At 42.0% G+C, this 15,168-nt stretch overlaps 1 protein-coding gene across 1 annotated transcript; it reads left to right on the top strand.

The window, feature by feature from the left end:
• Window positions 1-4,239: 4,239 nt before the first annotated feature.
• On the top strand, window positions 4,240-14,135 carry LOC136441177 (asparagine synthetase [glutamine-hydrolyzing]-like). The gene is made up of 13 exons (XM_066437303.1): window positions 4,240-4,926; window positions 5,123-5,211; window positions 5,588-5,754; window positions 7,176-7,322; window positions 8,244-8,334; window positions 9,604-9,786; window positions 10,219-10,320; window positions 10,684-10,811; window positions 11,295-11,421; window positions 11,572-11,678; window positions 12,158-12,258; window positions 12,896-13,133; window positions 13,551-14,135. The coding sequence occupies exons 2-13, from the start codon at window positions 5,130-5,132 to the stop codon at window positions 13,746-13,748; spliced, it is 1,671 nt and encodes a 556-aa protein (XP_066293400.1). The 5' UTR covers window positions 4,240-4,926; window positions 5,123-5,129; the 3' UTR covers window positions 13,749-14,135.
• Window positions 14,136-15,168: the final 1,033 nt, after the last annotated feature.

The raw sequence follows: 15,168 nt of genomic DNA, 5'->3' as shown, positions 1-15,168 counted from the left end.
CCCCAACGAGTGTGCGAATAACAATTGGCAAAAAAGATCGCCTTCATTATAAAATCTACGCGTCCAGGAATGTTGAACAAATGACTTAACACACAAAGTATGGTATACCGAATAATAGTTTTTATTTTTTATTTTTGTTCTTTCATATCCTGTTTTGACTTTGGAATCGACCTTGGCATTCAACGACATTAGTATCAATTCTTCGAAATACATGTGTGTTTTTTTTATTTACATCAAATATGTCCTCATGCCGCTATGTACGAATTACAGTATTATTACAATTTTTAGGCGAAACCCGACAAAATTGAAGTACGCACAGATGTCATCCATACAATCAAATCAATATGGCTTGATCCTTGATTACTTATCCCGCTGTTAAAGTTCAAATCTAACTGGACTTCGGCACGTTGGCGGAAATCATCGTGGCAAATTTTCCCGCGCGGTCACACTGACGTGCCCAAAGTAGGCGGTTAGTGGAAATCGCAGTGTCATAATTTAGTTGAAAACCACTGTTAAATGATTGAAATGCATCAAAGAGAGATGTGCAGTGACAAAAGAATGGCAGTCCAGTGAGATATGGGCTGAATTATTTGTGTATGCAAAGGCAAATGCCACCGCCTGCAGTTCATTTATTAGTCCGAAGAACAATCAGTAACCCTTACTATCCTTTTCTAAAGCACGTAAGCTATACTGGTATGACTTTTCAGTATGCATCCCAATTCCTGCAATTATAATGTATCAGTCCTTAAATAGTCCACAATTTGCATTTGTCACACTGTGTTTTACACCCCCGTCACACTTGTGCGTATATGCAAGTCCGCATGAGTTGCGTATTATCATGTTTTGGGTTTAGGTTAAGTTTGCAGCCGAATAATTGATTTCTTAAGTTTGATCGATAGGCTACTCAACGGTGGGTCAAAGTAGAAAACAAATTCCCCGCAAACCTTATTTAAACCCAAAACAATATTACTGCGGAACTCATGTGCACTTGAATATACGCACAAGTGTGAAAGGACCCTTAATACTTCTGCTTGCTGGTCTTACTTATAAATGTACTTATTTCTCTCTTTAGATTAATACGATATGGAAAAATACGGAACTGTAGTTATGGGGCAACTGGTGCACGAGCCGGACTTGTGAAACGTGGCTCAGGGCAATCTTAAGTGTCTTTTGTCTCTTAAGCCCCCCCCCCCCCATTCCACTAGGAAGGCGCTCTCACCACGTTCTCTCTGCGACCTCAGATTGGCCAGAGCGCAGAGCAAGCGCCGAGAGAGCACGAATGGACCGCACAGAGAGCACCATGCGCGCTATGAGCGCCGTGACCTCGGCCACTATTTTGGACACGTTCAAAACAGTCGCCGTGAGAGCGCCAAGGATGGCGATCCAACAATGAGCGCAGAGAGAGCGCGCAGCGAGCGCAGTGAGCGGCGCAAGAGCGCCCAAGGTGGGATCAAAGGGCGGCAGCGAGTGCTCAAGGGTTAACTATCCACAGGTCACGAAACTGCAATCAATATCTTTGACACACGGACGATATTGAAGGTGGATCCAAATAATTTCATGACAAAGGCTGGAGTTGCAATTTCGAAGAAAACGTAAAGAAGTTAATGAGATTGACATTTTCTATAGTTTGTTTTGTGTTGTAAAGACTAGGACTGTCCTGAGCTATGTTGGGATGCTGGGCATAGATCATTTGATTATATTTGTTAAGCACTGTCAAGTTCAGTTAGGTACTTTATCTAAACACTTGACAGTTTTATCGTATAAATCTAAAGGGAGAATACTACATTTGCCGCTTGCAAACCTCAACACCTTAGTGTTACATAACCACTGTTCATGATGAAATAGACTTCTTCGAACTCTAGATAATTTCGTCAGGTTGGCAGCTGACCGAGTGACAGAGTTCTTTATTAAAAACCAAGGAATGCCAGTTCATTACGTTTGGGACCGCATGTGTAATTGCGGCAGCGACAACTAGCTGTAGGACAGAGTACAACCAGTCAGTATCAAAGAAGGTCAAAGACGTTTCCGAAAATAATTTCATCAGGTTGGTAGAACATAGGATATTTGGAGTTTCTTCATTCACAACCAGGAATCTCACCTGCTGACTTTTCGGTGTCTTTCGGACACCTTCTTCAGAGCTTCTGACTGGAGTACTGCAAAAGCGCCACCTACACCGGCTACTTATAGCGGTGAGAAGCAGTACTCCAGTCAAAAGTTTTGAAGAAGGTGTCTGACAGACACCGAAACGTCAGCAGGTGAGATTCCTGGTCGTGAAAAAAAGAAACTCCAAATATCCCAAGGTCAATGGTGGTCATCAAAACGTCGGCTATAATGTGAAGTCCTTGGTTGTGGTATAAAACACTTTGCTACTCAGGTTTCGTCACTCGAAACTGTAGGAAGCTGAAAATGAAATATCAAACCTGATTGAAAGTGTGCTTTCTTTTTGTTTAGTATATATATAAATATATGTATGTTGTTCTATTCTCTGCTTCAGGCACAAGGGACATGTTATTTCTAAGCTGAACATCCGGACACCGATACCCCCAGCCCACCTCAAAATACGCCGTAATTCTTGAAGCGTTAGAGCTCATATATCATATAATGTTAAAGAGATAGCATATTTTTAAACTCCAAAAGCCTAAAAGGGGCCTGCATGTTGTTGTTTTTTCCTATAGAGCGTAATCAGCCGCTTTAAGTCATAGGAAGACGTCAGCTGCTACTAGCGGTCAGGTTTTGATAATGCGTTGTGAAGCCTCAGAATTTCGGGAGACCTCTCCCAGGGGAATAAGCACACTGGGGGTTTCTGTAAATTTCCACTCAAATTCAACAGCTTGCAAAATAAAGCCCTTGTGCAAAACTCATCTTCGAACTTGATCTTTGTTTCCCCGACCCCCAACAACCTACTTAATTTCATCACGATCAATTTAATTTCTCTCGAGTTATGCCATAAACAAACAAACCGACAAACACAAAAGGTCCACTGCAGCACCGAAGGAACCCTTCCAGAAGACCCATCTTAGAACTTGACCTTTGTCTCTCCAACAGAAACTTACCTACAAAAAATCACCAACATCCGTTCATGGCATCAAGATTTATATATCGCCGACACCATCACTCCACAAATCCCGACCAAAAATATACCCTTCTGCCTACGGCGAAGGCAATGAGGTTTCAATTTAGTATCTAATTCTGCCACAGGTCATGCTGAAGGTCAAGAAGGTACTGCTAGAGAAATGTAGTTCATTACCCTTATCGTGGGCTCTGGGGACTGTGGGTTGTTATCCACTGTATCGAGGGCACGTCATTAGAAGGCAGAGCCTGACCCTTCCCTTCCACTGCATTTCATCACCCAAGCTGAGGTGAAGTGCAGTCAACCCTGTCCTCAACAACCACCCAATGGACTGAGGGAAAATGGTTTCTAAGGACAGTGTGGAGTTAATACTATGTAAAAATCGACGAGACTGTTTTAATGTGGTTGCTCGACTGGGTTTGACCGTATTCGTTTTTGCACCTCGTTTGGGTGAGAATAATTGTGCAAAGTGCCTTTCCCAAACAATACGTATGGCTAGAAATGTAAGGAATAGAACCCGTAACCTTAGTTCCCGTGTCCTCTTAAGCCGCTAGGCCATTCGACGCCACTAAGATAAAGGACTGTATAGAGGGCACGTCATAAGAAGACGGGGCCAAACCCTTTCCTTTAACTGCATTTCATCACAAGCATTTTCTTATGTACTGTGGGGCCACAAACAAATTCGCTGTCGATGCCCACGCTTTTATTTACCGATGGACTCTGTACGTATTTTGTGTCACGTGCGCATTTTTGTTGAAAACTGGAGAAAGAAACGCTTCTACGTAACATCGTTGTGTCTTCAATAAAGAGATGAACTGTAGGAAAGTGGACACGGAAACTAACAATAGCAGCGGTCGATGTTAACTCAAGCTCCTGTGACAGATTCAGGATACTGTAGAATCCTTTAGTTTCACAAACAAAACGTATGGCTAGAAATGCAAGGAATAGAACCCGTGACCTCTCAATCATGTGTCCTCTTAAGCCACGAGGTCATTCGATGCCACTATATAAGATAAGGACTAAAGGACTGTATCGAGGGCACGTCATTAGAAGGTGGAGCTCAACCATTCCCTTTCACTACATTTCTTCACAAGCATTAGTCCGAAATGCAGTCAACACTATCCTCAGCAACCACTCCAGGGGATTGAGGGAAATGGTTGCTGAGGACAGTATTGAGTTTATTATTTAAAATGGACGAGACTGCTTTAATGTGGTTGCTCGGCCAGGTTTGACTGTACTCGTTCTAGTGAGGATAATCTTGTAAAGTGCCTTTCACAAACAAAACGTATGGCTAGAAATGCTAGGAATAGAACCCATAACCTCTCAATCCTGTGTCCTCTTAAGCCACTAGGTTTATTCGACGCAACTAAAATAAAGAGGAGCACGATACAAGAATATGTGGACAGAGAGAAGAAATCATACATACAAAAAAATGTGTTGTACTTCATGTGTTACCTAGTCACTCGACCCAAGGACATCCTATATAATGTCCTTGCTCGACCTGATCACCCTGACCTCAATCACACCGCATGACCTCTCCCGGGAACCCTTTCTCTCTTCAACCAATCAGCGCACAGCTAGCGTTTCTGTAACTTTCCACCCGTCACCATTCGGGACGTCATATAATGATATCGCTTACACCAACAAAAGCACTAAATAATTCATCGCATCCAGTCATCATCCCCACCGGTGTGCATCATAACAAGGACATCTTATATAATGTCATTGATCATAACAAAGGCATATTATGTTGTGACAGCTTAGCGTTAGTAAGACTGCATGAGATAAACATTTTAGTATTCACCGGGACCATTACTCGAGAAGAAGATCTCCCTTTAGTCAGAATATTTTCAACGGTAAGTTGCAGAATTTAAAGCAGAGCATGTTACTCGTCTTCTCTCCTGACGTAGAATGATTTCATTGTAATTTGTAGAATGGTGACACCGTTTAGGTATGGCGTCGTTCAGCAGTAGTCTTGTATTGTATTGTACTAGTTATTTCGATGGAATGTTGAAAAATGCCTTTTTCTTTATTTGTTTTTATATATAATAGCTGGACAATGTGTGGTATCTGGGCGTTATTCAGCAGCGGGGAGAACGTAGCAGAGCAGTGCTCGTGTGCGCAGAGGATCGCCCATCGAGGTTTGTTGTGTTTTTTTCTTCTTCTATTAATCAACAGAATATACAGAGCACAGAGGTGATGCACTCTAGCAAGTGGTTCATATGAAACATCAACTCTGACCTAAGAATTATAGCTGAGGTTTGTTTGTTTGTTCATTTGTTTACCTTTTTCCCATGGCACAAAATTGGGATTCAAACACAAATTAAATCTTTATATCCTTAGTCAACACTCACCCTTAGTCAACAAGTACGAATCTATGACATGCATACAGAACCAAACTGCGCCCCATCCTTTTATAGGTCAAGAGGAATAGAATGAGGGAATACATGTTAAGAGCCTTTCCCAAGTTTCGATTCCAAGTCAACAACCCTAACTAGAGCACCTTTCCACCTTAAGGTCCCGACTGTTTCCGTTTGGAGAGCGTGCGGCACTTTGACCGGTGTGTGCTGGGGTTCCACCGCCTGTGCATCAACGATGGCGAACACGGCATGCAGCCCATGCGGATCAGGAAATACCCGCATCTGTGGCTGTGCTGCAATGGGGAGGTCTACAACCACAAGCAGGTAAGAAGTAGTTTCTACCAGACTAACCACGCCGGCTATAGGTAAAATATTTGCCAGATAATCATAAGTTTGGCCACCGGAGGGTTTCATTCACAGGCGCGGGGAAATGTCGAATTTACCGTGGACTGACTTTACTGGCCAATTATTCGCCTTTTTGCCGAATTCTACCATCAGTACCCCTCGTAGGAAGGCCTGGTGGAGGCTAGATCAGAAGATCTTTTGTCAAGAGCCAAGCTACATGGTAAAATAAGCTCAATTCTTAGCGTAAGAAAGCGTTTTTGTATTTTTTTAATCTGGACTATCTCCGTAAACAAAGGTTAGCAGGAGCGGTCCAACCTGTTCTATAAGCCCACAGTCAATTGTACTCCTCATTATATGCGTCATTAAGTCATCACATTTGCCGTTCGGTAGAGCAGGTGTTGGGATGAAAATTCTTCTGATCAATGGTCTTCTTCATAAAAAAAGTACAAAGGATTTTAACGGTAGATTTCCATGATGTTTTGTATGCAGTTAGTTAACGGGTCCTTCCCAGTGTTATTCCTAACTTTACAGACCTATGGCTGCATTTGGGGACATTACACTCGTATTGAGGTCACCTGAGTTCGCACTGAAAGAAAGGCTGTCATTACAGATCCTTGTAACTCAGTCCTGCCAACTGCAAGCTCATCGCAATCACCCTGCTGCGAAGATAGAGTAGTCGGTACACACAATAACAACAATGGTAATCTATGACGCATTCATACACACCATAGCGTGACTATATCACTCGCCGTTCGTGTCACAGAAGGTCAGAAAGACAGCGAGACGCCTGTTTCGTGACCGTAATCCCGTAAGATGGCAACTTTGCTTCAATATCAGGGATAGAAATCAAGTTCTAAATCCTTTTATATGCCATAATGGAAACTGATGCAACCTAGTGCAACTCTCGCGGAAATAGGAATAAAGCTGTTCGTATTGTTCATAGATGTACTTTATAAACCATGTGCCTACAACAGATTGTTGAATATGCATAGTTGTTATAACTCCTTTAGCTTGTCTTGTTTCCTGTGTGAGTGTATTGGTATGTGTTGGTATATGCCCACAGTTAATTAAATACACTGTCAGCAGGGTGGCATGCATGAAGTCAGTGAGTTAGAAGATGATCGTAAAGTTTTGCCAAGCGGCAGTAAATCAAGATCAGAAATCAAGACCCAACCCAAGCTAGGTAAGCTCACTTTCACCTGAGCGCAGTGAAGAAATACGTGCAAAATACCAAGGACACAACATCGGGGCATGTCAGGGGTTTGAACTCTGAGCCTTTTGATGCTGGGTCTAACACTCTAACCCCATTTCGCGACGCGCTTCCAATCTGGGTTAATTTACACAAAATATCAATATTCATTAATTTCGAGAACACAATTGACTTTACTTGTTGTTTTCAGCTTCGTGATCACTTTGGGTTTGACTGTGAAACCGAATGTGACTGTGAGATCATCCTGCACTTGTATGAGAAGGGTGGGGTGCAGTTTGCAGCGCAGCAGCTAGATGGCGTCTTTGCCTTCATTCTCCTGGACACGAACAGGAAACAGGTGGGAACTTCGAAGGGCTATTCACATAGAAATCGTCCATAGAATATGTGCTAGCTATAGATCAAAACTAGAGCTTCACTACCCCATATATCCACCAATTTCTTGTATTGGTCTGTTAATCATCTATAAGAATAAAACGATCATAGATATTATCATTAGTAAATCACATTAAGAAATGTAATCTATGAATAAACAAAACGAAAACTATTGAGGCAATGACAACATGGATTTTCAAGATTAAAGACGAAAGCTTTGACGATAGCCATTAGGCACGAGTCCGCCGCACGACCATATGACACCATTTCCTGTAAGAGCTGAAAGACAACTGTTTTCAATAGTTGGAATGGTAGAAGTTTCTTGTCGTAATTAAAAGTAACAATTCTAAATAAAGGAAGCACAGAGCGATCGCCAAATTTATGAATTGTTGAAGTGAAAAACGTACAGAATTTTCTATGAAAACTATCAAAAAGGCAACTGTGATATATACTTGGAATGGTAGCCGTTTCTTATCGTGAAATAATCCTTTCAAAGACAACTGAAACTACATTTTCGTCATGTCAAATTTGTTGTACCAATTTGCACGGTTGAAGTGGAAAAAAAAGAATAGCATTTTATTAGGTGAAAACTAAAAGGAATCTGATGGTTAGTTTGAATGGTAGCTATTTCTTGTCGTAAATTGTAAACGATCTTTCAAAGATAAATCAAACTATATTTTCGTTATGTCAAATTTGTAAATGGTTCCAATTTGCACGGTTGAAGTGAAAAACGTACAGCATTTTCGATGTAAACTAAAAGTCAACTGTGATAGTAAGTTGGAATGGTAGCTGTTTCTTGTCGTGAAAGTTTGTAAATGGCACCGATTCGCTCGGTTGAAATGGAATAATGTAACGCTAGACTCTGATTGACGATCTTACTCGAAAGGTTTGCTTTGCGCGGGACACGTTTGGCGTGCGTCCCCTGTTCAGTGTGACGGAAGGGGACAGCGTTTTAGCCGTGTGTTCGGAGGTCAAGGGTGAGTTGGTGTTATCCATCCGCAGGTTTAAATGCTTTCTCTCTCCCCTTCCTCCCTATAATCTTGCCGCAGGCTGTGGATGAAATTGAGCACGAGACTTACTCATTTAAGTCTTAGTCAGGGTTCTTAATGGGTCCCATTGGGAACATTGTCTAAGAGACCACCAAAAAGTGATCACTTCGGCCAGGCGGTCCTTATATAGAGGTGGCCACTTGTACAATCTGACCTACTCTTTTAAAATCTCCCCCTCGAATCCTGCCGGCTATCGATCAAAATGAGCACGTGACTGCAACTGTGCGCGTCCGCCATAAGCCCTTTTACGGATCACACTGCGCATGCACAGGTCAAAGGTAAAGGCTCTGAGAGATAAGCCCCACTGGCCTTTTCATACGCAGGTCAAAGGTCACAAAAGACCCAGGAGACATAAACAAAACACGTAAGTACATTTAGAGAACAGCAATTTATAAGACATAAGCCTTATCTCAACCTGCGCGTGCGCAGTTGGATCGGGCTTAATGGATATCACTTAACCGTTTTTATTTATTCTTTAAATCTATTTATTTATCAACTATACGATGTAGAAGATCAGGAGGCCATGATTGGCTGCCTAGGGACCGGATATCTTAAGCGACATATGAACGGAAAAAGAAAACAACCCCGCATTAGTAGTTCAAACGAATTTCATTGATTTAAAAGGAAGTGTACTTCGCAAGTTTGCGTATTTTACAGTCTTACAAGTCATACTTTAACATCAAAGAACATATTTGAACTCGAATCAGCTGGTGGCACAACGGTTTCCATCTACTGACAATGTGCCCAAATTATGCTTGAGAAGGGAAGGACCGCGGATTAGAGTCCAGGGTTAAGCCGTTAAGCCGGTTTTAGACTGTCAAAGAATGGTGCCCAAGGAAGGGCGGGAGAAAGCATATCTACCTGCGCTTTGGATAATAATAAAATGACATGTAAGTATAACGTTCCCTTATTTCCTTTCATGCACGTTTTACAGTAAGATTCATGCAATATACAATAAAGAAAGTGACTTCAATAGCAATGTAAATACATCAGATAATGTAGTGCATAGTGTAGTCTATAAGTCCGTGCGTATAGCCACAAGTAAAGCATTTGTTAAGTGTTGCACATACATTTAGACCAATAATCGAATTTTGGCGACATCTCAGCGGCGGAGTCGACAGTACTTTTAGTTAGTAATTTGATCTATGATTACCATTGGTGGTTACGGAAGTTTCTTTGTCATTTGGCACAACACAGGTCTGATTGACATGTTCAAGAAAACAAAGAACGGAGATGCAGGTCCTCCCATCAAGGCGTTTCCCCCTGGTTGCTATGAGGTGCACGATATGAATGACGCAGGCAGGACAACACTGAAGGAACATGGACGGTTCCACACCATCGGGGACATGCCGAAATACAGCGTCATTGCCAAGCCTCTTGGTACGTAATTCGTACATGTTGAATAATAAGAGAGATTCGTGACATATTCTGCATTCACTGTAAGGTTGGGGCTCTGTAATATGCCACTAACTGCTCGCTAAAGTAGAGATAGATTTCGAATAGTTGTTACACAATTTTGTTTTGTATATTCTATTTCAATTCTTATATACCCAAGGTGTGTGCCATTTTTGCTAGCCTTCAAGCTATCGATTTTCAAAGAAGTTACCATTGTTATCATTGTTATCATTAACAGTACTTATGGCTACGCAAAAAATATTGACTAAAGCAACTGGATTAATTTTTGAAACAGATGCGCGTCTTGACTGTTTCAAAAATGTATCCAGTTGCTTGAGTAACTATTTTGGTGTATCTTATTACCTGGATGTCTAACCTTCATCAAAGTACTTATACTTATTGCTTTTCTTACTGCAGTGACCAAAAATCAGTGTCATCTGGACATGATTCGACTGCTGCTGGAGGCGGCCGTTCAGAAGAGGCTGATGTCGGAAAGGAGGATTGGCTGTCTGCTATCAGGTACATGGGTATAAGCCGTTTCATGTTTCCAAGTGCGCAACCAGCGAGATTCGTTGTGGGTAATGTGTCAAACTTGAAATGTAGGCAACTGAAACACAATCGAAACACATGTATAAAACGTGGTCTAAACTAAAACTGTTTACAATTTTGGGGTCTTCGACTTTGAAATATTACCCAAATTGTTAGTCTTTAAGTGAAAACATTTGAAACGTACATTTCTCTCTGTATATATATATATACTGCAAAATGGCGTCCAGCCTGCTTGCTTCGACTGCAACGCTGACAAGTCTGCCCCTTCCTGTCTCCATATTGAGTTTGTCGGAGCTGATCTAAATTGTCTTTCTAATGGTTTTGTTAACCCAGGGGGCCTGGATTCCAGTCTTATAGCAGCCTTGCTCACGAAGAACGCTGGGAAGGCCGGGATCACCTACCCCATCCAGACCTACAGCATCGGCATGGAGGGCAGTCCGGACATCGCTGCCGCTAGGAAGGTAACACTGCTCTTATCAAAATACAACGGATCGGTCACGTAAGATCTTTTTTTTTTTAAATCTATTAATCTTATTTCACACATAGCTCCCCAAAAGTATTCAGAAGCTCATTTATAATGACGGACATGTATTTCTAGAATCATACATACATGTAGCTCACTTCGTCTAAAATATCTAACATGGAAAATCAAAGAATCAAAAGTATTTAGAAGCTCATTTGTGCTGACGGACATATATTTTTTTAATGAAATATAGCTTATCTCGCTTAAAATATTCATTTATTTTCTGTCATCTTTACCTTGGGTTGCCCGCCAGCTCAGTAATTGACACTGCTTTAAGTGCAGTGGGGCCCTGCGTTACAGATGAAATAAAAAAGGTAATGTACATGTACATTAAATATCTAACATGGAAAGTCAAAGATGATGATCAAAAGTATCTACAAGCTAGCATTTAACGATGGGCATGTTTTTAAATCAAATGTAGGTTGCCGCTCACATCGGCTCGGAGCATCATGAGGTCAGCATGACGGCTCAGGAGGCTCTGGACGCCATCGACGGGATCATCTACTGTCTGGAGAGCTATGACGTCGTCTCCATCAGGAGCTCCATGGGTTAGTGTTCAAAATCTAAGAAACATCGCTTGAAAAAAAAAAACTATGTCACAGAGATATAATTTATGAAAAGTGAACAGTATATCGAATGTACTTCCAGGTTTCGGGTGACCACTGCCAATAGCTTCTTTTGTATTTCTTCCCAATTAGGTAACTACCTGTTGGCGCGCTACATTCAGAGAGAAACGGACTCCGTGGTGATCTACTCCGGAGAGGGTTCAGACGAACTGGCCCAGGGTTACATCTACTTCAACAAGGTATGTGTGTTTCAAAATCCTTTTTTTTCGAGACTTATCATAGAGCGGAACTCGCTGCCACCAGGTACAGCTGGGGCAACCTCACCAGCTAATCCAAATAACGCTTAGAGCTGAATGTACAAGCAATAGGTGTTACAGATCGTTTAAAGTTATGTAACGTGCGTGATGGCGAATCTGGTGTGTTACGCTGAAGCCATGGTTGTTATACCGGCTAACCGGCTATATACATGTAGACACAGATACAGAGGCTGGTGTTACGCTGAAGCTAGGGCGGTTATACCTGCTATACCTGCAGAACTGATGAACTGAAATGACACTATGTAGATTCGCCCTACTCCCTCGAGTGGCTGTCAACACCTGCTATACAGATGCAAAACCTGGTGTGTTACACCGGTGCTAGGGCAGTTATACCGGCTATAATGAAACAGATACAGAATTAAAACCGGACCGCGAACGTTGTTCACATTTTTTGACGACAGGCTCCCACCGCGGCGGCAGCAGACGCGGAGGGACGGAGGCTGCTACAGGAGCTCCACCTGTTCGACGTGCTGCGGGCGGACAGGACCACTGCCGCTCACGGGTAGGAAGCAAATTTCTCTTGTATTTTTTGGTGTGTCTGGATGTTGTTTTCTTTTTTAATTCTTTTTATGAAAATGAAAATAATAAATACAGTGAGGGAACCATCCAGAAGTAATTATATAAATTCAAAAATTAGGTTAGAATAACTAGAAGTTTCAAGTATAATTAAGTTTCAAATGTAATGTAACAGAAATTCTAGAATTTGAAAGAAAAGAATGATGGTAACAGAAATCCAAATGGTAAGTAAACAGTGTCTGGATTACCTGGTCGTGTAAAAAGAATCTCCTATATCCTATATTCTACCAACCTGATGAAATTATTTTCGGAAGTGTCTGGATGTTTGTGTTGGTTGGTCACATACAAAGATGCAAAGTTTCCCAAGACTCCTGCCAACGTTAGACACTGTTTTGGCATTTTTGTTTTGCCCCTTTAACGTAGAATCATAACAAATTAAATGTCATTATAAAGGTGATTAATTTGTTTTCCAATGATGCATGATACTGTACATTGGAATAAGTGGCAACGGAGATATGGTTGATTGAATTTAAGTTCCGGTCTATTTTTTGGTACGTTTATCTATTCATGGTTCCCCAACGTGTACAAAGAGGTCAATAGATAGATGAGCTTATTTTCCCCAGCCTGGAGGTCCGCGTCCCGTTCCTGGACCACACCTTCACCAGCTACTACCTGTCCCTTCCACCGGAGCTGCGCAGATCGCGGGGCGGGGTGGAGAAGTTCCTCCTGCGGGAGGCGTTCAGCGGGACGGGCCTGCTGCCGGAGGAGATCCTGTGGCGCCCGAAGGAAGGCTTCAGCGACGGGACGTCATCTGTGAACAACCCGCTTCATCTGACGATGCGGGAATTTGTGAAGAACAAGGTAACTACAGTCAATAGATTGGTATGCCCAGAACAAGGTATTAAACTACATTTTTCCATAGATTGGTATGTCCTGAGTTTTTGACTCCGTGTGCGGAATTTAAGTTTTCGGTCTCCGTGTGTGTGTGTGTGTGTGTGTGTGTGTGTGTGTGTGTGTGTGTATTTGGGTGGGTGTGTAACCGCAGTTATTTGAGTGACAGCTAGTAAGTGGGAAGATGATCGCAGAGGTAATCAAGACTTCCAAAACTGTTAAGGGGTAATGGGATATTAGATATAAAAGTCGTAAATCGAACATGATGACCTAGGTATGGACAATATATACATTTGCAGTCAAATTGGTGTATTGTGTAGTTGATAAACCATACGACCAATCATAATTTACACCATGCAATCACTGCTGTCACTCTGTTTTGTACAGGTTACCGATGAGATGATGGACAACGCGCAGAAGAGGTTTGCCGTTAACCCTCCTCAGTCCAAGGAGGCCTACTACTACCGACAGGTGTTCGAGAGGCACTACCCCGGCAGGGGCGACCTGATGCCCGTGTACTGGACGCCCAAGTGGACCGACAGCAAGGACCCCTCCGCTAGAACATTCTCTCACTACAAGAAGTAGTTACCTGTAAAGGAAAAAATGTTCGCGGTGGTTTTATGTTCGCGGTTTTCGCGGCGGCTGTTTCACCGCGAACTTAGACCCACCGCGAACATTTTGTCCAACACTGTAGCAGTATGTGACTTAAGCGCTGCCGCGAGCTTAAAACCACCGCAAACACTCCGTTTTTGCCTTAGTGCGAAAAAAAAACCACGTGAACTTAAATGCATTTACAGTATGCATTGGTGAATAGTATGGTTGTTACTGCCACAGGGTTTACACTTTTTCTAAAACAGGTAGCTAGTTCATGAGCCAAAATCATTTTTGTACCATTGTCAGGGATCTTTGCTACCATGGCTTTTTTAAATCTGCAATAACCAAAGTATATTTTGGTGTATGATAAGTAGTATGTATAAGCAAGGAGGTTAAATATACAGTAGCTGTGTAATCACGTGACCGAAAGAACTACAGTTTTTTGCCTATATTTTGCATCTAGATAAAGTTGTGGGTCGTAAGGACCGATTTGGGGGATTGTTTTTGAGTAGGAACGCATTAGTACCGTAAAAATAAGGCATTCATTCAGGCTATGTATAGGATATTGACTTATGCATTATGCTAATTTTCCACAGCATTCTCTGCCTTTCGGAGCTTTGAAAAAATACGCGAATTATGCTAGGGCTGTATATGTTATTAAGTGATGATAGACTTACACCCCAGCCAGCTTTTTTCGTATAAATTTTGTTTCTAAAAGACGAAACTCTGTGTCAGATTTTGACCTGCATGTGTTTTAGGTTGATGTGTAAGTGCTGCTTATATAATTTTTTTTCGAAATGGCTAAGTTATTTACTATTCAGTCCTGTCTATTGTGTCGCATTCAACAAAAACTGTGTTCTTTGTATTTCCTTCTGCTAGAATAGTTCACTGTAGTCACTATGTGTGTTAACTAAAAGGTTGTTGTATGTGTTATAAGTTTTTTTGTTGTTGTTGCACATGTGGATTTAAGAACCTTTTTGCCGGTTGTAATGATAATAAAGAAACACGATTCAACATGAGTGTTCTCGCCATCGTGAATTGAATTATTGTTTCCGGTGTGTCTCCTTTTGTCTGTTTGTCTGCCGGTCTGTGTTTCTAACGTCCTGTTATTTCCACATCATCGGCTTCCCTTGCCTGGAAAATATACCATCGGGGGCTCTCCCGATATCTCTACAGCTCTGGGAGTGATAACCGCCCGCCCAGACAGCTTAGTCCGCTCGGGGTGTGTTTACGGCCTTGGATTAGGGTGGCGACGGAACTCTCTATGGCAGCTAAAGTAGAGCGGCAGAAGTTGTAAAACGTTACATCTCATTTCCTGTCTTCAATGTCCTGCTATGGAGAAAACGGTGTTTAGTATGATTTTTTGGCTTAGGAACTGAATAAAGGATAACTCCAGAAAAAAATGTTCACG

The sequence above is a fragment of the Branchiostoma lanceolatum genome, chromosome 9 (assembly GCF_035083965.1).
Source record: "Branchiostoma lanceolatum isolate klBraLanc5 chromosome 9, klBraLanc5.hap2, whole genome shotgun sequence".
NCBI lineage: Eukaryota > Metazoa > Chordata > Leptocardii > Amphioxiformes > Branchiostomatidae > Branchiostoma > Branchiostoma lanceolatum.
The sequence above is the reverse complement of the archived record's forward strand: the minus strand, read 5'-3'. Positions and strand labels throughout refer to the sequence as shown.

Bases quoted from the DNA above. Each gene is read 5' to 3' on its own strand.
- LOC136441177 (XM_066437303.1), top strand. From the start codon at position 5,130: ATGTGTGGTATCTGGGCGTTATTCAGCAGCGGGGAGAACGTAGCAGAG. The intron at 10,321-10,683 runs GTACATGGGTAT...TTGTTAACCCAG, and splicing joins GATTGGCTGTCTGCTATCAG to GGGGCCTGGATTCCAGTCTT. The intron at 10,812-11,294 runs GTAACACTGCTC...AATCAAATGTAG, and splicing joins ACATCGCTGCCGCTAGGAAG to GTTGCCGCTCACATCGGCTC.